The sequence below is a fragment of the Balaenoptera borealis genome, assembly GCF_965194805.1.
Source record: "Balaenoptera borealis genome assembly, chromosome: 8".
In the NCBI taxonomy this organism is placed as follows: Eukaryota; Metazoa; Chordata; class Mammalia; order Artiodactyla; family Balaenopteridae; genus Balaenoptera; species Balaenoptera borealis.
This window is the reverse complement of record NC_138865.1, coordinates 26,943,992-26,968,769: the sequence shown is the minus strand read 5'-3', so window position 1 is coordinate 26,968,769 and position 24,778 is coordinate 26,943,992. Positions and strand designations below refer to the sequence as shown.

The 24,778-nt window shown below is 52.5% G+C and overlaps 1 protein-coding gene across 6 annotated transcripts in view; it reads left to right on the top strand.

Annotated features, from left to right (window-relative positions):
- The window catches only part of FGD3 (FYVE, RhoGEF and PH domain containing 3), a 37,007-nt gene extending 12,819 nt beyond the window's left edge, over positions 1–24,188 (top strand). For 2 of the 6 annotated variants that reach the window (XM_082400923.1, XM_082400928.1), the window contains exons 4-18: positions 1,463–1,552; positions 2,261–2,397; positions 3,998–4,154; positions 5,363–5,501; positions 6,082–6,140; positions 7,455–7,601; positions 7,946–8,038; positions 9,247–9,326; positions 10,712–10,742; positions 11,649–11,756; positions 12,817–12,879; positions 20,531–20,653; positions 20,953–21,093; positions 22,827–22,973; positions 23,240–24,188. In XM_082400923.1, coding sequence (XP_082257049.1) covers positions 1,463–1,552; positions 2,261–2,397; positions 3,998–4,154; positions 5,363–5,501; positions 6,082–6,140; positions 7,455–7,601; positions 7,946–8,038; positions 9,247–9,326; positions 10,712–10,742; positions 11,649–11,756; positions 12,817–12,879; positions 20,531–20,653; positions 20,953–21,093; positions 22,827–22,973; positions 23,240–23,482 — 1,758 coding nt within the window. In that variant the 3' untranslated portion in view covers positions 23,483–24,188. The remainder of the gene's footprint in view (positions 1–1,462; positions 1,553–2,260; positions 2,398–3,997; positions 4,155–5,362; positions 5,502–6,081; positions 6,141–7,454; positions 7,602–7,945; positions 8,039–9,246; positions 9,327–10,711; positions 10,743–11,648; positions 11,757–12,816; positions 12,880–20,530; positions 20,654–20,952; positions 21,094–22,826; positions 22,974–23,239) is intronic. The other 4 variants (XM_082400925.1, XM_082400924.1, XM_082400926.1 and 1 more) reach the window with 4 other exon arrangements.
- The last annotated feature ends 590 nt before the right edge of the window (positions 24,189–24,778 follow it).

The window sequence follows — 24,778 nt, the reverse complement described above, 5'->3', positions numbered from 1 at the left end:
GAGGGAGGAGCCCTAGTGTGGGGGGAGGGGGTTCTTCCCAGTTGTGCTGTGCTATGCTGCATGAGGGAGGAACACAAAAGGGTGTTCCAAATGTGCCAATTTTCATTCTCTATTTGATAGAATCTCTTCTTAGTTTTACAATGCCTTGGAAGCTGTAGCTTCTCAGCTGGTCTCCAGAGTTTTCACAGAGGTATTCTTATTTGTATACTGTTAACTCATGTGCAAGGGAAGGAGGACCTATAACTTTCTTTTTTTTTTTAATATATTTTCTTGAAGTATAGTTTATTTATAATGCTGTGTTAATTTCTACTGCACAGCAAAGTGATTCAGATATATATATATATATATATATATATATATATATATATATATATTTAATATTCTTTTCCATTATGGTTTATCACAAGATATTGAATATAGTTCCCTGTGCTATACACTAGGACCTTGTTGTTTATCCATTCTATATATAGTAGTTTGCATTTGCTAATCCCAAAATCCCAATTCATCCCTTCCCCCACTTTGGCAACCACAAGTCTGTTCTCTATGTCTGTGAGCCTGTTTCTGTTTCATAGATAAGTTCATTTGTGCCATATTTTAGATTCTACATATAAGTGATATCATGTGGTCTTTCTCTGTCTGGCTTACTTCACTTAATGTGATAATCTCTAGCCCATGTTGCTACAAATGGCATTATTTCATTCTTTTTAATGGCTAATATTCCATTGTATATATGTACCGCATCTTCTTTATCCATTAATCTTTTGATGGACATTTAGGTTGTTTCCATGTCTTGGCTATTGTAAATAGTGCTGCAATGAACATTGGGGTGCATGTATCTTTTTGAATTATAGTTTTGTCTGAACATATGCCCAGGAGTGGTATTGCAAAATCATATAGCAACTCTATTTTTAGTTTTTTGAGGAACCTCCATAGTGGCTGCACCAATTTACATTCCCAGTGTAGAAGGTTTCCCTTTTCTCCACACCCTCTCTAGCATTTCTTATTTGTAGACTTTCTAACGATGGCCATTCTGACCAGTGTGAGGTGGTACCTCATTATAGTTTCGATTTGCATTTCTCTAATAATTAGCAATGTGGAGCATCTTTTCATGTGCCTGTTGGGAAGGCCTGTAGCTTTCTAATCTGCCACCTTGCTGATGTCACTCCACAATATATTTTGATGTGGCTATTGCAGCTCCTCTGTAGTTAAAGCCCCGGGAAGATAGAGTTCTCTCTGGGCTGCAGAAGGTTTGGGGGGGGTTGGTAGAAACTATTATGTCTTCCCCAGAAACCTCCCTGGAAATTCCATCTGTGAGAACTGAGCCCCACATCCCAGTCCCAGCAGCCTCCTCTGGCCTTTTGGGGCCCCTGGTCATCCCTGGCATACAGCGGGTAGCCTTTGTCATATGCTGCCTCCCCAAAACTCATCTTCCCCAGGTGAGCTATGGCTCTTCTCTTCACAGTGCTCTGAGCCCCAGAAGCTGCTCCACATTGCCCAGGAGCTGCTGCACACTGAGGAGACCTATGTGAAGCGTCTGCACCTGCTAGACCAGGTAGCCCTCCTGGCTTGGGCCTGCCTTTGTCCACTTCCAGAGTTTCACTGGGCAGTTTCAGAGGCAAACTTTCTATCTTAGCATTGGCTAGGGCTTGCTGTTGGAGTATGACTGACATGAATACTAAAACTTGGACAAATTTAAGTCTCCTCCAGAAAGTCTTAGTTTTTGCTTTCAGAACTTGTGGCTCTGGGGCAACGGTCTCATCCAGTCACCTTGGGGTTTTTTTCTTCTTGGCAGTTAAATTATCTGAGCATGTAAATGGCCTCTGGACATCTTTCTGCATAAATAGTTGGGACAGTGGGTGGCACTCTCCCTGTCCACCTGGCAACGTGGGGTTTATGAGCACAGGAAGTAAAACTCCAACAGAAACTGGGTTTTGACAGGTGCTTCTTCTGTTTGTAGCTCACAAAGCAAAGAAAGGAAATCGGGACCATCCATTTCCCTTGAAAGGCAGATGGAAGAAAGATGGCCTGTCCCTATCTAGAGGGGACTGTCCCTGCCTCACCCCCAATTCTTAGCCATAAGTAAGCTTGCTTTAAGACCATAAGGTTCTTTGAGCCAGTTTGATGAAGTGGAAGGTTCACTAAGAAAACATAAGGCAATGGCAGCCTCTCTTGAGCTCCCATACCTGCAGCAGAAGCATGATCGTAACCATCTGCAGTGACCCACACTCAGTGACCACTGCATGGGCTTCTCCGTGCCCAGGTTTTCTGCACCCGACTGATGGAAGCAGGGATCCCTTCGGAAGTCACCACAGGCATCTTCTCTAACATCTCCTCCATCTATTGCTTCCACGGGCAGTTCCTCCTGCCTGAGCTGCAGATACGGATCATGAATGAGTGGTAAGTGCAGCTCATGGTGTCAGGGAAGTGTAGGGTCTGGCATCTCCCAGGGAGTTTGGCTCCAATGCCCTTAGTCGTTGAGGGTCATGGTGACACTATTGCAGTGGTTTTGTTGAATACTCTCTGCCAAGCAGCCTCTAAATCTGGGGTTTGCATGCCCAAAAGCCAGGAGGCACCTAGGGAGCCTGTCTCATAGTGCCCTGGGCTCTCTTTCTGTAGGGTCCTGGGCCAACCCTGACCCCAAGCTCTCTCAGTGTCTTAGCTTCTTCATCTGCAAACTAAAGGGGCTTTAATACCTGCTCAGGGCTTTGTGGAATTTAAATGAGGTTTGCCATCTGCAAACACCAGTGAATAGACAGTGCTTATTGGTTTATTTTCCCTCCTAGTGTATATTGCACCTCTGCTTTAAAAAATGAGATGTTTTTCTTCCTCAGCAGTGTCCCCAGAGGGCTGTCCATCTGTCCCTCTGCCGCTTCTGTTCATTTGTAGCAGAGGGACTGCCCAGCTGTAAGAAATGATAATAAAACATTACAGGCATGGCCCCCAGCTTGCCATTCTCCACATTATGTGCTTCCCCCTCTGTTCTGGGTGCTGCTGCAGCTTTGCTTTGGGGTCTCTGCTGTCTCCCCTCTTCACTGGCCTGACTTGAGCCAGTGTGTGATTCTCCTGTGGTAAGAGGGGAAGAGGCCATTCTCCAAGCTGCAGCCAGGCCAGGGAGAACACAGAGGCCAGGGGGCTTGACTGGGGGTTGTCCCTGCACCTGCAAGGCTCAGCGAGGGTCCAGGGCAATTTGTAAATGTTTAGAAAGACATGCTCCACCTGCAGAGCAGGTTATACTGTGTCCAAGGCCATGAGGTTAAAGCTCAGGGCTAGACTGGCTTTCTGTCTGATGCAGTGCACACGTGCTAGATATGAGTTTTCTCTTCAAGGCCCTGGAGAGACTGTCAGCACACAGACACTCCTTGTATAATAATGGTACAAGAGTCCAGCAGCTTGTCCATCTGTCTTCACAGGTGGTGGGCCTTTGAGTGCACGTTCCTAGTAATGCTGCAGAGGATGACTTTATGCATATGCCTTTTTTTCTTCTTTTTGATTATTTCTTTAGGATAAATCCCCCACAGTTCTAAGGTCAAAGGTTATTAATATATTTTCTGCTCCTTGAAATTTATTTCCAAATCCCTGTCCAAACCATTCATTATTACACAGTGCTGCTTTCCCATGACATTGCCAGAGTTAGATTGCCCCATTGTTCCTAATCTTTGCTCATACAGAAGAAGTATAATGGGGTTTTCTTGATTCTTTTTGATAACTGTGGCTCATCATTAAAGTGATTCCATTATTACTAGCAACTCCTGGTTTTGAGCAATCGTTCTATGACTGCACGGTTGAAGTACTTTACATGATCCTCTAGGTAACACACTATTTTCCATCCCATGTGATACAGGGGAGGAAAGTAAGGCTTAGGGAAGGTGACCAGTTTGCCCACCATCACACAGAGCTCAGAGTCAGGCCATTGTCCCATAGCTCCCTGGTGAAGTCCCTGGCCCACCGTGGCCCTTCACTGGAGCTGTTTGTCTGACGATCTCACTCCTCCACGAAGGGACACAAACCCCCGGCTTGGAGACATCCTGCAGAAGCTGGCCCCATTCCTCAAGATGTATGGTGAATATGTCAAGAACTTTGACCGGGCCGTGGAGCTGGTGAGCACCTGGACCCAGCGCTCACTGGTATTTAAGGACATTGTCCAAGGCATCCAGGTAGGGCGGTCCCACCTCTGCTTCACGGGCACAGTGCTGGGTTTGTGTTTCAACATGGAGAAAATCAGTAAAATTGTGGGATGTGTCCAGATGCTCTATTGATGTTTTGATCCTTAAAATAACTCCCAGAGACAAATCATCATTCTCATTTCATGGGTGAGGAAATCGTGGCTCAAAAAGTTTGTGCGATCTGTGTCATCACAAACTATTATTCAATAGGACCTGGATCCAAACATGCTGGTCTCCCTCCACAGCATCCCTCAATGGCTAGTGGAAGCACTTAGGAAAATGTTGCATTGATCTTTTCTTTCTCTTTTTCTGCAAACAGCCTGTTCACACCTCTGGTTGCTGTTGTCTACTGCCATGTTGGTCTTTTTCTTACTGATTCATGAGGTTTTTATATGTTAAGAATGTCAGCTGTTAACTGTCAAATGTGTTGCAAATTATTTTTCTCCATTGATGTTTTATTTTTTAACTTTATGTATGATTTTGTTTTCCATACAAAATTTTGGGGTTTTAATTAGCCACATTCACCAATTTTAAATAAAGTAATTCTTTAAAAAATATTTTAAGTATGTGCCACATGCACATACATGCGTACATGCACACACGTAATACATAGGTACATGTGCATATGTGTACATACACATGTGTTCACACATGCATACGTGCACCTACATTCCTCACTGTATCCTGAAAGGTTAATGGGCACAGAGTCCCTCTGTGCTGAGGGTTTGGAGGCCAGGCTCGGATTTGGGGTGGCCCCTTGATAACTTTCTGGGTTTTCCCCAGATCCCACTGTAATCAGGTCACCCATGATTTCTCAGCATAGGGTCCTAGATCCCCCTGCATCTCCCAGCATCCCTGTCCCTCCCCAGAGAGGATAGCTCTGATACTATCAGAGTGTTTCCTTCTCCCCTTTTGCCTGCACTCCTTGCACGCTCACCCCCTCACTTATGTCTGGGCCCTCCCAGCTGTCCCCACAGACAGTCTCCAATGAGGATGTGTATAAAAAGGCCAGCGCTGGGTCTAGAGCAGCCCTGCCTTGGGTCCAGCTCCTTACTCCATCGTTCAACCTCTCCAAGCCTCAGTTTCCTCTGCTGTAAGATGTGGTCTGCAGTCAGTTGGGTACAGTACTCCAGGCAGCCTCCTGGGGGATCCACACATGTGTCCATGGGTGCCCCACACTACTTCTATCTCCCCCACAGAAGCAGGAGATGTGCGGAAACCTGACGCTGCAGCACCATATGCTGGAGCCCGTGCAGAGGGTCCCCCGTTATGAGCTGCTGCTCAAGGACTATCTGAAGAGGCTCCCAGAGGATGCCCCAGACTGGAAGGATGCAGAGAGTGAGCCAAGCCGGCCACAGGCTGAGGAGCTCCTGGGCAGTGGGAGCTGGGGCCCCTGCTGAAAACCCACATTGAGAGAGACAGAGAGTCAGAGACAGAAAGAGAGAGACAAAGAGATAAAGACAGAGAGACAGAGAGACGGAGAGAGCTCCAAGTGACCCCTAAACAAGGAGGTGACTGAGAGTCTAAGTGTAAGGGAAAACCGCCCCTGCCCCCACTGTAGTACGAGGGGTGGATGATGGTTCTGTGGAGGGGGCTGCTAAGTGTTGGCAGAGCTTAGGCCCCACGGAGGACCTCATGGGGCTGGCAAGGCTGCTCCTGGTGCATGGGCAGCAGCTGGCGGGCAGCATGGGGCAAGGTCTGCACAGGGGAGTGGCATGCCAGCCCTGGCGGACCCCCAGCAAATGGGATGCGTCTGCAGGGTCGCACCCGCACAGCCAGGGCCAGGTCTCATGAGCAGCCTGGTACAGCCGTGGGAAAGGGCAGGAGCAGGGCAGAACCTTACACTAAGCCTCGTGGGGCAACTACCTGGGTGGAGTCACCAGGCGCCCTGCAGCTTGACTCTGTCTTCTTCCTGCAGGGTCCTTGGAGCTCATCTCCACAGCTGCCAACCACTCCAACGCTGCCATTCGGAAAATGGTGAGTGTGGGCGACCCTGGAAGATGCCCGAGGGACCAGTAGTTTGGGGCAGGGAGGGCACAGGGTGGGCCAGGCACTGTCAGCATGCATACTCACCCACCTGTCCCCCAGGAACACAGAGGCTCCACTGAGAGCCAGACAGGCCTGTCCCTTACTAGCTTGGTGATTGCTGGTAAGTTATATAGCGCTCCATGCCTCAGTTTCCCCATCTGTAAAATGAGGTCACTGACAGAATCTGTCTCATTGGGCTGTTGTGGGGATTAAATCACTCTACATAAAGTGCTCAGAACAGGACCTGGCATAATTTAATGTTAGCTCTTGGTGTTAGCATCATTCATTTGTTCGTTCATTCACTCACTGAAGCTCTGTCAGCTGGGGCTGCTCTAACAAAGTATTGTAGACTGGACAGCTTAAACAGCAGACATTTACTCTCACCATTCCGGAGGCTGGAAGTCCAAGACCACGGTGCTGGCGGATTTGGTTCCTGGCTTGTAGACAGCCACCTTCTCGCTGTGTCCTCACATGGCAAAAAGAGAGAGCGAGCTCTCTGGTGTCTCTCTTAATAGAGCTCTAATCTCATCATGCCCCCACCCCTCCCCCACCCCATGACCATGACCTCATCTAAACTTAATCACCTACCAAAAGCCCCACCTCCAAATACAGCCTGAAGGTGGAGGAGATGGTGTCCTCTTGTTGATCTAACGCCCCCGAGTAATAGGCTCTGCCGATGGGGAGGCCTCCTAGCCCATACCAATGCCTTTTGACCCAGTGGGCCCTGTCTTCACAGGCCCTTGTTTGGCCTGCACACTGCCTGGACATGGTATAAGAATTTCTAAATCCTTGCCCAGAATTAGAGATCAGGTCATTTCACAGGAGAATCCAAATTCCTGGCTTTACTGGAAAACTCTGAAAACCCCAGGCCCACACTGCAACCTGGGACGAGGCGAGGTGCCCCCTAAGTGGGCCGGCTCTCCAGGCCGCCACAGTCCCTACCCAGCCCTGGTTGCCTCAGTCCTGAGACCTATTTACTTTCACATGGACACTGTTGTTTTCTGAGAGGAAAAAGAAAGTGAAATATTTCTTTGACCCCATATCTCTCAAAAGGGAGAAATGAGAGACAGGCCGCCTGTTTTGGGGCAGCTCTTGCTATGTGTGGTCCACGTCCTGTGTCCTCATTACCTGCCTGTCCCCGTCTGGAGCCCCCAGACCAGATGGGCCTGAGGTCAGGCCCACAGTGGGGCACCCATGGCAACCTAAACAGGTGACATTTCACTCTAGATCCTTTTTATCTAATTTTCCCCATGTCTCTCTCAGGAGAAAATGCACAAGCTCTTGGAGGTGTACGAGAGACTGGGTGGGGAGGAGGACATCGTCAACCCTGCAAACGAGCTGATCAAGGAGGGCCACATCCAGAAGCTATCAGCCAAGAATGGCACGACCCAGGACCGCCACCTCTTCCTGGTGAGCCCCCATCCGGTCACACCCAGCCCTGCCCAGTCCTGCCCAGCCCAGCTGCAGAACCACGCCCCTGCCATGCCACACCCAGCCCAGGTGCAGAGCCCGGGGAAACCCAGCCACTCAGCCACACCCTCACCCAACCCAGGCCCAACCAGCTGCAGAGCCACGCCCCACCGCTAAGCCACTCCCCCAGTCCAACCCCCAGCATGGCCTCACCACGCCCACATTCAGCCCAGCCCCGCCTAGCCCTGCCCACTCCTGCCAGAGCCACGCCCCACCTCCTCCCTGGGGTGTTCCTCTGTGGAGTCAACCGCCCCGCATCCCATACCTGCCCGTCGTTATCGCAGTTCAACAGCATGATCCTTTACTGTGTGCCCAAACTGCGGCTCATGGGCCAGAAGTTCAGTGTCCGGGAGAAGATGGACATTTCCGGCCTCCAGGTGGGTGAGCCCCTCCCATCAATCTGTTCCCCTGGGAAAGCACAGAGCAGATGTAGGGACACAGCGCTTTAGCCACCAAAGCACTCCCTGCTGTGCAACTGGTTGCCTGCCTGCTTCTCTGGGCCTTGCTTCCATCCTGACCCAGGCGTGAGGGAACATCTCTGAGGGCGCCTTGGCCTAGCATCCTGGGCTGAATGGGCAGGATCCCCTGTCCCTCCACTTGGCCTACCTGCCAGTGCGCTGCTGGATTCATGTTGGTAGGATGAAGGACAATGCCAGGACCTGGGTCGTCTCCCGTCCCCTGTGAAGTCAGCCCTAAGGGCCCCATTTACAGACTCTAAGGGAAACTTGGGGTGAATGCAGATGGGGTGCCCATCCTGCCTGCTGTTCCCTGGTCCTTGGTCCCATGCTCTCTCCACTCCTGCACCAATTTGGAGCCCAGATGAGGTTCTGCAGGCACTTGTACCCAAGGTCCAGATGACCCGTTGTTCCTGCTGTCCCTATTCCTTGAGTCCATCGATGTCTCGTGCTGTGGGGCTGCTGGAGCTGGAGTCAGTCCCCCTCTCCTGTGGGGGAGTGCTTTGAATTAACGGGCACTCCAAAAATACTGGCTAAATCAAAGTATTTAGTTACTCTAAAAAGTGAAGGGGTGCATTAGTGATACAAAAAATTCCCTCTGACAGTGGCCAGCCTGTGGGCCACATCCAGCCAAGGGCTGTGGGAGTGCGGTGTCAAGGGGATGAGGGAAGGCTCCCTGTTGCAGACACCGGCAGATCCAAGGTACCTGCCCATGGGGCCTCAGAAACCCCAGCAGAGTAGTGGAGATCCTCCTGGCTCTTCTCCTAAGATTCCCATCCCTGTGTCGGGAGTGCCTGTGGGTAACTTTGTGGGGAGAGGCACTGGGGCTGACTTCCTGGGAAGCCCTGAGAGCCGGCAGATTTGGCCGGCACAGTTCCAAGAACAGTGGATGAGTGGTCCTAGCCCTGCCTGAGTAGGTCGGTGGTCCACCCTCCGCCATGGACTGACTCATGGAGTGGCCCGCAGCAACCATGACCCTAAGCCGAGCACTTCCCTGCAGACTCACTGGGTCACCTCTGCGCCCCACTTCCCAGGGAAAGACCTCCAAGTCTGAGAGTGTGAGTCCACAGTTCAGGACCTGCTAAAAGTGACCTACTGTTTTTGTTTTGTCCTTTGTTGTATGCCTTCAGGTGCAGGATGTCGTCAAGTCAAATGCAGCCCACACATTCATCATAACTGGAAAGAAAAGGTCCCTGGAGCTACAAACTCGGTAGGTTTCAGCTGCCTTGGTGTCTGCTGCTGTGTGAATGTGTTTGACCTGAAATTTTAGCAGATGGCTTCCTTTTCTAAACTGGATAACCTTTCGATGTGTTTTTATTCATTTTACTCGCTTATTTGTGGTTTAAAATGTAACAGTACTAAGGGGAAGTCAAGGAAAATTAAGCCTCTGCCCACCCCCTGTTCCCCACCTCCAGAAGACATTCTTAACCATCTCTGAAGTATCCTTCCGGAATTTCTGTCCCCATACATATATATCTATTTTTTATTTTGTTTATTTATTTTTAAAATAAATTTATTTATTTATTTATTTATTTTTGGCTGCGTTGGGTCTTCGTTGCTGCGTGTGGGCTTTCTCTAGTTGCAGCGACCAGGGGCTACTCTTCATTGTGGTGCTCAGGCTTCTCATTGTGGTGGCTTCTCTTGTTGCAGAGCACGGGCTCTAGGACGCATGGGCTTCAGTAGCTGTGGCACGCGGGCTCAGTAGTTGTGGCTCGCAGGCTCTAGATCGCAGGCTCAGTAGTTGTGGCGCACGGGCCTAGTTGCTCAACGGCATGTGGGATCTTCCCGGACCAGGGCTCGAACCCTTGTCTCCTGCATTGGCAGGCGATTGTTAACCCCTGCGCCACCAGGGAAGCCCTGTATCTATTTTTTAAATCACAGATGACCATTTTCTATCTAGTCTGTTCTGCATCTTGCTTTTTTCATTTAATTTATCAGAAATCATCCCATATATGAGCACCATTTTCTAAAGCAGCATAATTTTCCAATATGATCATTGGCTGGTTCCCATTGACGGGCACCTAGGTCCTCTGGGGTCTTGCTGTTGCAAATGGTGCTGCAAGCAGTATCCATGAACCAAGTTTTGTACATATGTGTCGTTACTTCCATCTGGTAGATTCCTGGAGTAAAATTGCTGGCCAAAGGGTAGCATGTCCACTTTAAATTTTGGTGGCTACTGTCACACTACCCTGTAAGATGGTGCGTGACTTGTGGCAGGGCTTGGGAGAGCCCATCTCTCACTTCCGCCAATGATGTGAGATCTTTGCAATGACCCATTGTGGCCCAGGGAAGTGTTGATTTACATCCCCTGCAGAGGGCTCTGCATACCAAGCTTACCACATCCAGCCACATCTGACTTCATCTGGCCGTACCTGACCCCACCTGCACCCACAAGGCCACACTTAACCTCACCTGACTGCACCTGGTGATACTGGCCACAGTGTTCCAGAGCCTTTGGGACCACTCTCCCAAGCCTTGAGTTGCATTTCCAGGCAGTGAGCAGCGCAGGCATGTACTGCAGGGCTGAGAGGAATCAGGTGGTTTACAGTCAGTATCCAAGACTAAATGAATAAAATACTCTTTTGGCTTTTATAGGACAGAAGAGGAAAAGAAAGAATGGATTCAGGTGAAACTCCTAAAGTTTTAAAGTAACCAAATGACCAAATTCTTGAGCGGTATGGCCATTTCATGTTGGAGCAAGGGATGGGATGGCTCCGTGTCCCCCCAGGTATTACCCACCCATCTATCCACCTTGAAGTGATGGGGTGACCAAGTTTATAAGCACCTTCAGACTCCACAAACCTTTGAATCCATTCTCTTATTTGGGGCTCCCCAGTAAACAAATAAACATAAAGGCCTGGAGGTGGGCATGTAGGGAGGTGCCCTCACCCTGGGGAGGATCTCCACTGTCTGGCAGCTCCAAGGTGGGTCCATGTTGTCCTTCTCTCCATGGCTGGCAGGAGCAGTGGGTCTTGCAGGACGAGCAGCTTGACTCCCAGGACGGAGCCTGTGCTTCCAGAGACAGGCCAGGCAGCGTCCTGGGGCAGCCAGAGCAGGCTCAGCTCAGAACCAGCCATGGTAGGGGCACAGGTCAGGAGGGCCACGGCAGAGCGGAGGCCAAGGCAGTGACCGAGGTTGGCAGACCACCACCAGGCCAAATGCTAACCATTAGATTTGTGGCTCCCAAAATTCGTAAGATGGAAATCTGAGTGAGAAGAGAAAAAGGAAATTGAAACAGATATTAGATGGGAATGCTGTTGCAGGAAATGGAAACATGGCCTCGAATCCATATAAAGTGTTCCGAGAGCATCTGCTCTTGGCTTGGAGTACTGCATGTGGGGTGGCACTGGGACCCATGGAGATTGGAATGGGGACCTGGTCAGTCACTGATCACATCCCTGAGCCTCGTTTCCTCATCTCAGAGGACATGTGAGCCTGTTGGTCAGGGGAAAACGCAATGACCACAGGACCCTTGTCCTCACCCTCCTGGAATGCTCTCTGAGGGCCCTTATTCTTTGTGGTTTTGTTTCAGGTCATTGAGGCCACCATTGAGAGGCACAAGCAGAACAGCCAGACTTTCAAGGCCTTCAGTGGCTCCTTCAGCCAGGATGAGGATTCCTCCCTCACTCCGGACCCGCCTGTGAGTGCCAGTGTCCCTGGGATGACCCAGGCCCTTTGCACAAGGACTGGTGTCTGGGAGGGAAGCTGGTCCCCATGCTCTCCTCATGCCCACCTTTATTGAGCATGCATGTGGGGACCCTTGTACCTCGTAGCTGGGGTGGTCAGCGCTTGGACAGGAGGGAGGGAAGGACAGGCCTGGATAAAGCTGCTACATGAGGCATTGTCCTATCACGTGCACCGAGGGGCTGTGATCTTATCAGCAGGGGTAGCTTGCTCCCCATGGGAAACTGTCCCCAGGCCTGGGGGGAGCCAGGAAGCAGGATCCCCACCCAGGGCCAGATGGGTCCACCCTAGGCCTTGGCCATTCCCTCTGTCTGGGTACAACCAAACATGACTTCACAGTGAGGGTCCCTCACTCCATGCCTCAGGGACATCCCTGAAGCTAAGGGATACCCAGCCCAGCCTGGCTGAGCAGCCCTGAGTCCCAGACACCAGGCCTGGTTGGCCCTCCCTGTGGTCTCACTGGTCTGTGGCCCACAGGCCACCTCATTATCCACTTAATATTTGCATCAAATCTCCATTTTGTCTGCTTTCTGGACTATTTTAGAAGAAAACTTTGTGTTGTCCCGGGCAGGGAACGTACTGTCCCCTACCTTGAAAAGAGGTGACCTGGAAACAGAACCCCCCGCCCCACCCCATACCTGCCATTAAAGTTGGTGCAGAGACAGAGCCTGACCATAGAAGGCAGGGCACCGAGCTCTCCACAGATGCCTGAGGAAAGAGCTAGAAGCCAGGGCCACCTCACATGGTGTGATGCAGCTGGCTAGGCCTGGTGGGCCTCAAGGAGGTTCATACCTGCCCATCGCCCTCCACCCCAGCTGGGAAATGATAACTCTTCTGAGATGCCTTCAGGCCAGGGAGGACAGATTCCCAAAAGTCATAGCAGACACTAGGCCCCGACAGTCTTCCTCCTGACCCTGTGACCAGACAGAAGGAATGGTGGCATTCCAACACTGCATTGGATGTCAGCATGTGGCCACGGAACCTCTGCTCATGCCAGCTGTCTTTGTCCCCTCCAGATGGTGAGCGCCAACTCAGAGGTGCCTGCAGTGGTAGCCACTGGTGGAGCGGGTGCTGCAGGGGTGAGTGACCCCCCCCAGCTTTGACAGGGGTGGGAGGTGGAAGTTGGGGTCAGACCAGGGTGACCTGAGGGTGAGGGTTTAGCCTCCCCCTTCCATGTGACCTGGGTCCTCACACTGATGGCCCCTGCGGCCTGTTGGTGGAGGGTTGGGGCAAGCCCGCTGGGACCCAAATGTCCATTTGCTTGGGTGGGTGAAGGTTACACAGCTGAGTTCTTCTGAAGACTTGTGCTCTTTACCACAGGTAAAGTATGCCTGGATGAAATGTGGATCAAGGCGGTACCTGGCCCTCAGGAGGCTCAGTCAATGTGGGCGGAGAAGTCGTGGTCCAGGGTCAGATAGCCTGTGTCCACGTCCCCACCCTGACAGGGCCAGGCCACGGGACTATGCCCGAGTCCCTCCTGCTCCGTCAGTTTGGGAGATTAGTAACAGGGTAAATGTATGCACCTTGCATGCAGTGAGTATCCAGTACAGGGAAGCATCATTATTAACCACTGGGCCTAACAGTCGTGAAGTCTGATGACATTTATAAGCCTAGACTACCAAGGAGGTGCTGTACCCTGCATCCTGAGAGGGGATTCTCCTGGGCATCCTCGCTTTGCCCTATCCCTCAGTTTTCCAGGCTCGGAAGGAATGAGTGGAGGCCTGAGCCCCAGCCTGACCCCTAACAGGGGGTTTGCTCCTAAAGGGGAACTTCTTCCATGGGTGGGTCGGTACTGCCCCCACATTCTCTTCACTGTGCCTGCCTCTCCTTCCCTCCCCCCCACCTCTCTATCTCACATGCCTCATCTGGGCCAGCACTCCCTTGGTGGCAGGTGCTCCCCAGTTGGACAGCAAAGTCTGCCTGAATTTAGCGCCAACTTGCAGAGCTCCTTCTTTTCTGGCTACAAGGGCCACCCTGCTGGTAATCACAGCCATTCTGGGCTGGCACTTGTTAGGGTCAAGCCATTTTAAGAAGAGGAAACGGGCTTGGTAGGTGAGGAGACCTGGCCTTTGGCTCAAAGGCCTTGTGGTGGGACTTGACTTTCCTGGGACAGCAGCAGAGGGAGGGACGGATGTCTAGCTCATCATGGGGAGTAAGTGTTCCTGTCCTGATGTAGATTTTTAGTAAGAAGACTAGTCCCCTCCTCCCACACGATCCATGCTGCTGGGTAGCATTGAGCCCCTGCTGAGGCCCCAGAACAGATGTGCCCAGATGCCCCAGTCCCCTGCTCTGTTACAAGAGCAGAAGCTTTGCCAGGTCACCACACGACCCCTGACCCAACGTGTCTCTGACTGCCGGCACTGGGAAAACGTTGAGAAGTTTTTGGGCTCCCAGGGAGGGATGGAGCGTTTCTAGGGCATCATGGGCTTCAGGGACCAAGTGAGAGGAGGGAACCCCCTTATTTGAGTGCTACTGCTGCCACATGGTGGTACTGCGAGAACCAAAAGGAGCCTGTGCTAATTTGTTTGAACTCAGAGTCAGGAAATCTGAAAGCAGCACTATCAGCAGGGGAGAGATGGTCTTGTCACAGCCCCTCAAACTGCCTGAGGGGCTTCCTGCATTGTGGCTCTGTCTGGCCTTGGCTTCCTTCCAGCCCACCCTCCCCCACCATGCCCTGGCCTCCCTCACTTGGCCGTGTCCCAGGGCCTTTGCACCTGCTATCCCCTCTGTGCAGAATGCCTCAATTATGCCTACTCTGCCCCAAGGCCTCATCTGTGAAGCCCTCGCGGCTGACCCTAGAGTCACCGACAAGTGTTTCTCACATGAAGCAACCCACCATCAGCTTTCTGAATCACCAAACTGTGCGTGTGAGGCTGGCAGTGTGCTATTGGGCTCCTTTCTGGAACGTCTAGGAATGTCATGAAAAGCAGCTTGCACACTCAAGCTTCATCTGTGTAACTAACTGCCCAGAGAAAAATGACAGATGGGGCCTCTGCAGCTTTCCAATCAGCTCCAGGGTCCCTTGGCCAGGGTTTCTGACAACCTCCATGATGGCCCTTTGCATGAAGCACTGCTTCTCCCTGCCTCTGCAGGGGAGCTGAGCTGGACCCCCTGCAGGGCCCTCTGCTATCCGACCCTTGGCCTGGGGCAGGCCGGAAGGCATCAAGGGCCGTGAGCAACCCCCATTCTTTGTAGGGTGAGTCCACAGGCAGGCCTCAGTCCGTGGATGCAGGGAAAAGTGGAAGTGGCTGCGGGCTGTGTGGTCAGGGAGACAGGGCTGAGGAAGATCCAGTGCCAAGGCAGAGAGAGAGGAGCAGGAGGTGGGGCTGGCACACATGACAGGCAGTGCCCATCAGAGAATGTTCTAGCTGGAAGGGACCTGAAGGTCACATGTTTAATGTTTTAACACGTGGAGTGGGTCCTGACATGAGGCCTTGGGCAACTCCTCCCCCTCTACCCTTACCTTCCCTTGGGTGGGGAGAAGAGAGAGAGCTCAGTGAAGCTCCTGCCATACAGGGTGAGTCCGAGATGTGCTCAGTGGATATATGTGGAAAGTACTCCAAAGTGGGTTTTAATTCTGGCACTAGAAAGAGTGATCTTTGCTACAACATGCCAGATGTAAGCTTTTGGAGAGGAAATGTAAACTCACTCTTGGTGTGCTCATTTGATTTCCTGGTGGTGTCCTCAGACGCACAGTTCCCACAAGGCCCTCTTTCCTAAGAAAAGCTAAACCCAAACCAGGAAGTTTTGCAAGGGGGCCTTGCAGAATCCAAAAACTTCCCCGTTCTGCAAAAGTTCCATCTCTCGTCACGGAAGCACAGAAATGTCAGAGTCCAAAAGGCCTTCCTGGGCTCCAGACCCACCATGGCAACACATGGACCCTTCCGCGATGCCGTGAAAGGCCCCACCCCTGCCACCCGTCGCTCAGCGTGCACAAACTTAGTGCCGCCCTTCCACCCCAAGCCCGGGACAGGGCTGCCTGTGAAGGGCAGAGGGCCTGGGCTGCACCCGCCACAGGGCCGGGCCTAAGACCCAGGCCTATGTCCACACCCTTTAGGACCAATGATAACTGTGTGGCTCCATCTTCTGAGGCTGGTTGTCAGGGCCACTGTTTGGGACCCGATTCTTACCTGAATTTTCCTCCTGCTTCCCTGCTTTGTAAGTGAATCTGCTGAAGAGAAAATGCTGAATAAAACAGGCCCTCAGCACAGACCTCCCAGGCCCATGCTTGTGCATTTGGAGCGCTTTGGGTGAAGTTGCTTGGCTGTTACTGGGGAAGCCACGGTTCCACACCTCCCTGGTTAGACTTGGCCCAGGCCTTTCCAATGTCTCCACATCCAAAGAGAAAATCTGAGCCCCTCCCTTTGGTTGACTTATTCTATATCCTCATCCAAAAAGGAAGTATGGTTGGCCAGGAAGACCTGTCCTCAACGATGCAGGTGGGTTCACCTCAGCCACCTGGTCACCAGCCCTCGGTGTCGGGAACTACCTGGGGAAGCCGCATCAAGCGTAGGCCATGGTGGCTCACAGTCTTCAGCACCGAGGAAGCTGGTACCCAGCCAAGAAAGCTGGTACTCAGACCCTGTCTGATCACCGAACTGCAGCCTAAAAAAGGAAGCCAGGATGGGTCGCTCTTCCAAGCCCCAGCCCCAAGATGCCCGGCTCTAGGAACTGCCCTCTGGTCCCTCTGGCCAGGATGGGGTCCCTGCTGACCTTCAGGAGCTGAGCTCTTGGCCACATACCCCTGGCCCGCTACAGCCTCTCCTCCATCTCGTGGGCAGCCCTGCCCCTCAGGGATGCCCCAGTAGCCCCCATGGCCTCCCTGTGTTCTCAGCAGTTGTTCAGCGCTGTTCGCAGGGTCTGGAGAACCAAGATTCTGCAGCACATGTAAGTGCTTGAAGGCAAAACAGCTGATCCAGCCACCCTGCCGCTGACCACTCCCACTTCAAGTGCCCTTGGTGTCCTCACCTGGAAAACAGGCATGGCAGGGTCACCTTGAAGGTTGGTAGAGGGCTGAGGCTCCTGGGCCACGGCAGACCCAGGGATGGCCCCTCCCCTGTCTTCTCATGTCTGAGCCCCAGCAGTCCTGAGAGATGGTCTCAAGGGAAGGAGCCCTGAGTGGGGCAGACAGATGTGCCTCAGGGCTAGAGTGTGGCTGGCAGCCAAGGTCGGGTGACAGGGGTGGCCTCCAGTAAGGCACGTGGCTGTGGGGAGCGTCAGTATTGCTTGTCGGGTCTGTGCCACCCATTTTCCACCCACAGGGCTCTGTGGTCCTGAGCTGCATGGAATAAACTGAGAGGGGGCCCAAGGTTTTCTTACACCCAGTGTCCATGGGGTCAGGGGTCATGAGCTGGAGGAGGAGGGGGATGGGGTCTTGGGCAGAGCAAGTGTCCCTATCACCCTCAGAGGCACCAGCTGGCCCCAGGGCTCCTCGTACCAGGGGGCCAGCACTGGCCTCACAGTGGTGGGGCCCACAGTGGGGTCTATGAGCAGAGGCAGCAGAGCTGGGAAGCATAGGCCAGAATAGTGTGCTCAGGCTACTTAACAAAGTGCCACAGACACTTATTCTCTAACAGTTCTGAAGGCTGGAAGTCCAGGATCAAGGTGTTGGTAGGGCTGGTTTCTCCTGAGGCCTGTCGACTTAAAGAAAAACACACAACTTAAGAGTTGAGTTTAAGTTCTATTCAGGATCTTACTGAGGACTATAGCCTGGGAGACAGCTCTGAGGAACTGCTTGTAAGAGGGAGGGGAGGAGCCAGTATATGTAGGAATTTTTTGACTAGGAAATACATGTAGTCAAGCATACATTTTGGTAAAAGATTCCTGCTATATCACAAAGAACGGATATCTCAAGTTAATACTTTTAAGTGTTTTTCTCTGCACGGGAAGATGCAAGAATCTGGGGTCACTGAAATTCTTTCTGAGATGTGCATCTATCTCGGGGCCTGTCTCTCCAACACACAGAATGCCTCATCTTGTTTTTGCATCCTGAATTCCCTCCAGGGTGCACTGTCGTGGGTGACTGCAGTGGTTGCATCTTAACCCTTATATAAGTGGATGATGAGTGGCACTCTTTGTTCTTTTTTTGTTCACAGGCATCTCTCCTTGGCATGTAGATAGCCATCTTCTCCCTGTGTCCTCACATAGTCTTGCCTCTGTGTGTGTCCATGTCCTAATCTCCTCTTCTTATAAGGACACCAGTTATATTGGGTTAAGGCCCACCCTAGTGACCTCATTTTACCTTAATCACCTCTTTAAAGGCCCTCTCTCCAAATACAGTCACATTCCGAGGTGCTGGGGGTTAGAACTGCAAACTGTGACTTTTCGGGGACACAGTTCAGCCCGGAACAGCCTCCAATGCCCAAGCCCCTCCCTTCGGTCCCCCTCACCCCCAACCAGTGCATCTCTTTCTCCTTAAACTTGCAGAGTTTATATTAAACATATTTTTTAGCTTATTTTGTTCAAATTTTTATTAGGGAAGTTTTGGACACATACAAGTAGAAATAACAGACAGCGAGACCCCCACACCAGCCTGGAGCAGCTTCAACTTTGTGCTGTTCATGTTTTTTCTGTCTTTCCACCCCTATCCTCACCCCACCCCCACATACTCTTCTTTCTTCTGGAATATTTTAAAACAAATCTCAGACCTCATTTTATTCTGCTCAGAAACACTAATGTTAAACTTATTTTAAGTGTTTCTCTTTTAAACAGAAAAAGTGTCTCTGGGCCTCAGTTTCCCCATCTGTGCAGGGGAGAGGTTGAGACAACCACTTCCAGTAGCCATTCTAGCTCTGACATCCTGGGGAGTTTGACACATATCTGTGACATTTCTTAAAATCTTAAGTTTGTGGTGAATTGACTGTGTTTTCTGCTGGGACCCCAGCGCCCCTACCCACACAGAGAGGAAATGCTAAGGGGCTGGGGCGGTTCAAAGCTAGAAAGCTGTTTTATCAAACGATGGGGCATTTCCTGAGAGCCATGGTTACATGTAAGGGCAATCAGCAAAACCAGTCAGGATTCTTGTGCTGTGACAGGGTTCAGGGCCAGGGGCGGTTCCTCACCCCACTTTACAGATGAAGAAACCAAGCTTGGAGAGGAGAAGTGACTTGTGCAGGGTCTCATGGCTGATGAGGGGCAGGGCAAGGGCCTGGGAGCTGTCCCCCAACTTGCACCACTCCAAATCATATGGGGAAACCTAATCAGACAGCGCTACTGAGCCCCCACCCCAGCCTCACCCTGCATGGTCGGTGCCCACTCCCACCTTCACTCCCTCCTGCCTCCTGCTCACCTCCCAAGCCCTTGCATCAGGTGGGGCTGGCGTCCTGGACACGACTGATGTCACTATGGCCAGGGGTAGGCAGCCAGAGCGGACCACATAGGTTCCCTCACCCAGCTCTCAAACCGCTGTCCACAGTGCAGAGGGAACACAGTCCTCAATGGGAATGTGAGGCAGGAGGTGGGAGGGGTTGGGGGGGCTGGTCAGCGAGTGGCTGGTTTGCTTTTCTACGTGTCTATTGGTTTTCTTCCTCTTTCACAAGCTGTTCTCGGTGAACACTTGAGAAAATCCAGATCGAGAGTCAGATAAGAGTAACTCTACCCCAAACAGCCAATAAGATCATCAGGGTGTGCTTCCTTCCAGTCTTTTTTTCATGCACGTACTTTTTTTGGTATAAACATTATACGCTACTGTACGTTATTTTGCAACTTGCTTGTTTCCCTTAGCAATATAACTTGACACCTTTAAACAGTCTTCCAACATGTCGCCTTGACATCTACCTCCCATGTATGATTTATATACCTGTTCCTTAGTTTTAGACTGCATCAGATTTTTTTAAATTTGTAAATATGTTTAACTAAAAGAGGAATAAATACTTTTTTTTTTTTTAAAGTAAAGTGATAGAATAAAATGAAAACCTCTCTCCCACTGCTGCCTGCCACTCTCCAATTCCTCTTTGCTCCAAGGAGTTTGATGTGGTTCTTGTAAAACTTTCTGAGAAACCTTACACAAAACAGCTTGTTTAAATGTAAAAGAAAACAAACAAACAAACAAAAAAGAAGTAAAAGCATTTTATAGTGTGTTCTTGTGACTAGTCTTAAAGATCTTCTAACCTCTCTGAACACACACCATGTTTCATGACTTCCCGTTGTCTTGCTGACAGGACTCATCACTGCCCTCTTTTGTGGGAAATTCAGGCAGCATCGGAGGAGATAGAGAGGGGAGTCCAGCCCCTGACCCTGCTCCTACCCCAGGAGAGTGCTCTCGCATGTGTTGGGTGGGCAACTGCGCACCCCTGAGTGCCTGGCATGGAGCAGGCACCGTGCTCTGGGGTCCAATGGAGGGCAGAGCGTGGAAGCAAGGGCCACCTGGCTGGATGCTGTGTGCAGACACCCCAGTCCTTGGCGTCTGGGCTCCTGTGCTGAGCAGCCACCGTTTCCCCCAGTGTGGGTTCCGGTTGTTATCTTTGCAGACACGCAAAGTCACTGACCTCTGTGGTGGGACAAGTCCATTCCAAGCATAGAGTTCCTGTTCCCCTTGGAATCTCACCCTGTGTGACAGCAGGGCAGCTTCTGGGGAGTGAGGCTGGGCAGGGGGCCATGGCCAGTGTGGCTCCTGCTTAAATCCCTTCTGCACGTCCGGCTTTTTTGCCCTGCATGTGCATTGCCTGTGTATCGCACAGCTGCCACTCCGCATGCGCTGGGAAGCTGACTGCAGCCGTTTGCCTCCCATAGCTTGAGCCCAGGAGAGGGTCCTCTAAGACCAGACGTGACAAGGAGAAGCAGGGCTGCAGCAGCTGCGGCGAGACCTTCAACTCCATCACCAAAAGGAAGCACCACTGCAAGTTGTGCGGGGCGGTGAGTCCAGGTGGGAGGAGGCCAGCTGCTGGGGCCTCCATGTGCTTAGTTCCTCCTCCCAATCTTCTTTCCATGCCCACAGACCCCTGGATCCTGGACCTTCTGAGCAAGAAGGCAGGTCCTGGAGGCCCAGCAGGGGACAGACTTGGGGTCTCTGCCCTGTGGACAAGGCTCCCGACTCCCATGGCTCACAGACAAGCCCTTCCCCTCCACATGCCGTTAACACCTCTCCTTCCAGCCTCCTTCTGGATAGTCTTCTGTCCCTGGGCATTGGGGTCACAGGTGCCCTTGTCTTGCAGGTCATCTGTGGGAAGTGCTCCGAGTTCAAGGCCGAGAACGGCAGGCAGAGCCGTGTCTGCCGAGAGTGTTTCCTGACCCAGCCGGTGGCCCCCTCGAGCCCCAGCCTCGAGGACCCCTTGGAGCCCAAGCAGAGCACAGAGGTGGGTGGGCTGGGTCTGGTGAGCCTTCCAGACACAAGACCCCAGAAGCCTTGACAGACTGTGCTAGAGCTGTCGCCTTCCCTGAGACCAGGACTGGTAGAGCTCAGTTGGGTCCATAGGCCACTGAGAGCAGCTAGCAGTTGAATGCCAAATATCACATGTGTGCGTGTTGGGCTCTTAGGATCCAGTCATGGCTGAGAGCTTGGGAACCATTTGCACTCAGGAGTTGTTAGATGGTGCATTAGTCAGCTCAGGCTGTATGACAAATACCACAGGATGGACAGCTTAAACAACAGAAACTTATTTCTTCATAGTCCTGGAGGATGGAATTCAGAGATCAAGGTGTCAGCAAGCTAGTTTCTCCTGAGACCTCTCTCCTTGGCTTGTAGATGGACATATTCTCCCTGTGTCTTCACATGGTCTTCTCTTTGTGGGTGTCTGTGTCCTAATCTCCACGTCTTATGAGGACACTAGTCATATTGGATTGGAGCCCATACATATGACCTCATTTTAACTTAATTACCTCCTTAGAGGCCCCATCTCCAAACACAGTCACATGGGGGGTTAGGGCTTCAACATATGGGTTTGAGGGCAAACAATTCAGCCCACAGCAGATGGGAACAAGTGTCATCTTCACTCATGGTCACTCTGATTGAAGGCCTGGAGTCCCTGCTGAAAGGAGATGCTGCCCCTGCCTTGCCCAAGCCATCAGGGGGCTAGGGGGCAGTGAGGACACCAGACCCCTTCTCACCTCCTGTCCTCCTGAGCATGGCTGCTGCCTTCCAGGCCCTCCTTCAAGGGCACTGTACCTATTTGTTGAGGTAACAGGAAAGCTGGAAAAGTGAGAATGTGGTTTCCAAAAAAGTGCATTTTTCCATTCTCTCCACATAACATAGTGCATAATTCTCAAGGCCAACTGCACATCGGGGTCTTCTGGGAAGCTATTTATAATGTCAGTTTCCCTTCCCAAAGGTTCCAGGGAGGGTCATCCGGGTGGGCCGGTTGGAGCCCCAGTTAGGGTCTCTGTATGTTAGAGGTCAAGTGCATCAGTATATTAGAACTGAGTGTAGGATTATCTCGATAGAGGAGAGAGGAGCCCCTTGCTCAGCCCCCTTGGCCCCCTCATCCATGCACTTTAAATGCTGTGTTTGGGAGACCCAGGTCTCAGGTCCAAGCAGGAACCAGCTCTGCCAGGTGTGTCTGAGGGACTTCCTGATGACCTAAGGGTTGTGTCCATGACTGCTCTAAACACATCAGAAGAAAGGGAGGGGTGTGTGTGTGGTGTGTGTGTGTGATGTGTATGTGAGTGTGTATGTTTGTGTGTACTGTGTGTGTGGTGAATGTGTGTGAGGTGTGTGTGGGTGTTGGGGGGGGTGGTATGGGTGTATATGTGTGTGTGATTGTGTGTGGTGTGTGTGGTGTTATATGTGAGAGGTGTGTGTGTGTACAGGAAAATCATCAACAGCCGCCACATTCTGGTTCCCTGCTGTTCCATTTTTTCCTACCTTATCTTTATTTCTGTCCTGACCCTTCTTGTGGTCTCACTGCCTAGAAGGTCCAGCCCAATCCCAAGTGGCCTTGCAGTGACCCTGGGGAAGCTCAGGCTGGCCCAGGCCTTGTCCAGTCTGTCTCCCCCTCCTCTCCTCTCTCCCCCAAGAGCTTCGGCCTTGGTGCTTCCTGGAGAGTGGCTCTTACAAGGGAGACTCCACCTGACTTGTCCTCTGTGTCCCCAGAAGCCAGCCACTGTGGACCCCCTGCCCAGCCTGCTCTGTGGCCCCCTGCAGGTGTCGGATGGCGGCACAGCCTGGAGCAAGGTGTGGGCTGCCATCTCTGAGTCGGACTCCCTGGAGTTGGTGCTGCACCTTCGAGGAGGCAGCCAGGTGTGTCCTCTGTCCGCTGGGCCACACTGGGAGTGGGGGTCCACCCTGCTCCGGCAGCCCACAGCCTCAAGCCCGCGGCACCCAGATAGGCCTGGACCATGCAGCCTGGGGTCAACCCCATGTGGTGGGTGGCTCATGTGACCCTAGGGCCTCAGTTTCCCCGGCTGTCCAGAATCACCCTTCTGCTGCCCACTTGTGGGAGATGGTATTTAGTGATGCCAGGACTCCAGGGGCCGAGGTGCTGATGCTCCTCTCCTTTTCTGCAGGATGGCCAGCTGCTGCATGCCATCCCCCTCTCTGGCTGGAGGGTGAGTGTGCCAGACCCCGCAGAGAGGCTGGATGCTGGACACGTGTGGCAGCTGCAGCAGGCCCAGCAGTCTTTGTACCTGAGTGCCCCGTCCGCCGAGCTGCAGCAGCAGTGGTTGGAGGCCCTGAGCTCAGCAGCCCACGGGCACCCGGCCCAGGCCAGCCCGGGGGCCCAGCAGCCCCAGGCCCCAGCTGCCCCATGAGCTGAGTCTCTGCCGCGTCTCCTAGCTGTACAGCCAGCACGGCAGGGCCTGTATTCATCTGAGAGGTGGCATCAAGGCCACATGCAGGCATGAAGGGAGCCTGGACTGCTGAGGGACCAACAGGCCACATAGTACTTGGCCCTGGAGGGTTCCTCCACATCAGAGAGGAGAAAAATGAGGCCCAACAGGGGCAGCCAATTGCCCAGGGTCACCCAGCACGTCCCTCAAAGACCCGGGCCTCTGCCCTCAGGCCCAGCAGTGTGGCCCAGAGTGGGGCGTGGGGTGACTGTCAAGAAAACTCCATCTGAGTGGGCAGTGAGGGGTCATCTGCGCCGGAAGACAGAAGGAGCTCATGGGTGGTGCCCAGGGACACCTGGTGGATGTCTGCAGTCATGCCACCCCTCCTGACAGTTGCCCACCCATCTATACCATCTACATCCATGTGAGCTGAACCATACTGGCCCCCTGGACTCCACCTCTCTCCTCTTTCCTCTCCCGGGGACTGGGCACACCCTGTGCCACCTCGTAGCTCGCCACCCCATTTGGAGATGCCCAAGGGGGTGAGTGGTGGGTTCCTGAATAACCATGCTGCGAAACTACAGGGGGACCACACAGGCATCATGGGGGGGGGGGCTGAGATTTGTGCCTGCCTTCCCTGGTGGGTGGTGGACAGTGCTTATCTACATAAATAAATGCTGGCAGCCAACAGGTGGACACAGCCTTGGGGCAGGGTCTCCCCACAGTGGGCCTGCTGGTGGTTGGATGGAGAATGAGGGTAACAGATGGGCACAGCCAGTAATGAGGCCCTGGACCCCAATCCAGGCCTGCAGGGTGCAAGTAACACCCCTGTGGTTGCCCCAGGATGCAGCGGCATTAGACAGCAGGGCCTCAGACAAGGTGCCATGCCTGGAGACCTGCTCTGTGTCCCTGGTCATGCGAGTGAGGTAGATAGGGCCATTTGCCCCTGTAGCAAGTGGAGCCAGACTTAGATATGGGATCGTGGGGGTGCTGGCTACTCACAAAGATGTCAGGGAGGTCTTTTTGCACCAGAGCCCCGAGGCCCTTGAGGGAGAGCAGAGGGACTTAGGGACTGATGACTGAGTGGTGTCCAGTCCCTTGGGACCCCCATCCCTCTAACATCCGCAAGGCACCCTGCAGGGATGCCTATCACTGCCCAGCCATGGGCAGACTTGCAGGACACATACCTGTGGGCTGAGAGGGCCATTGTGGGAGCCAGAAATGGATGACTGGTTATGGGTGAGGCGGGGGTGGGGCCCAGGCAAGGAGTGACAGGGC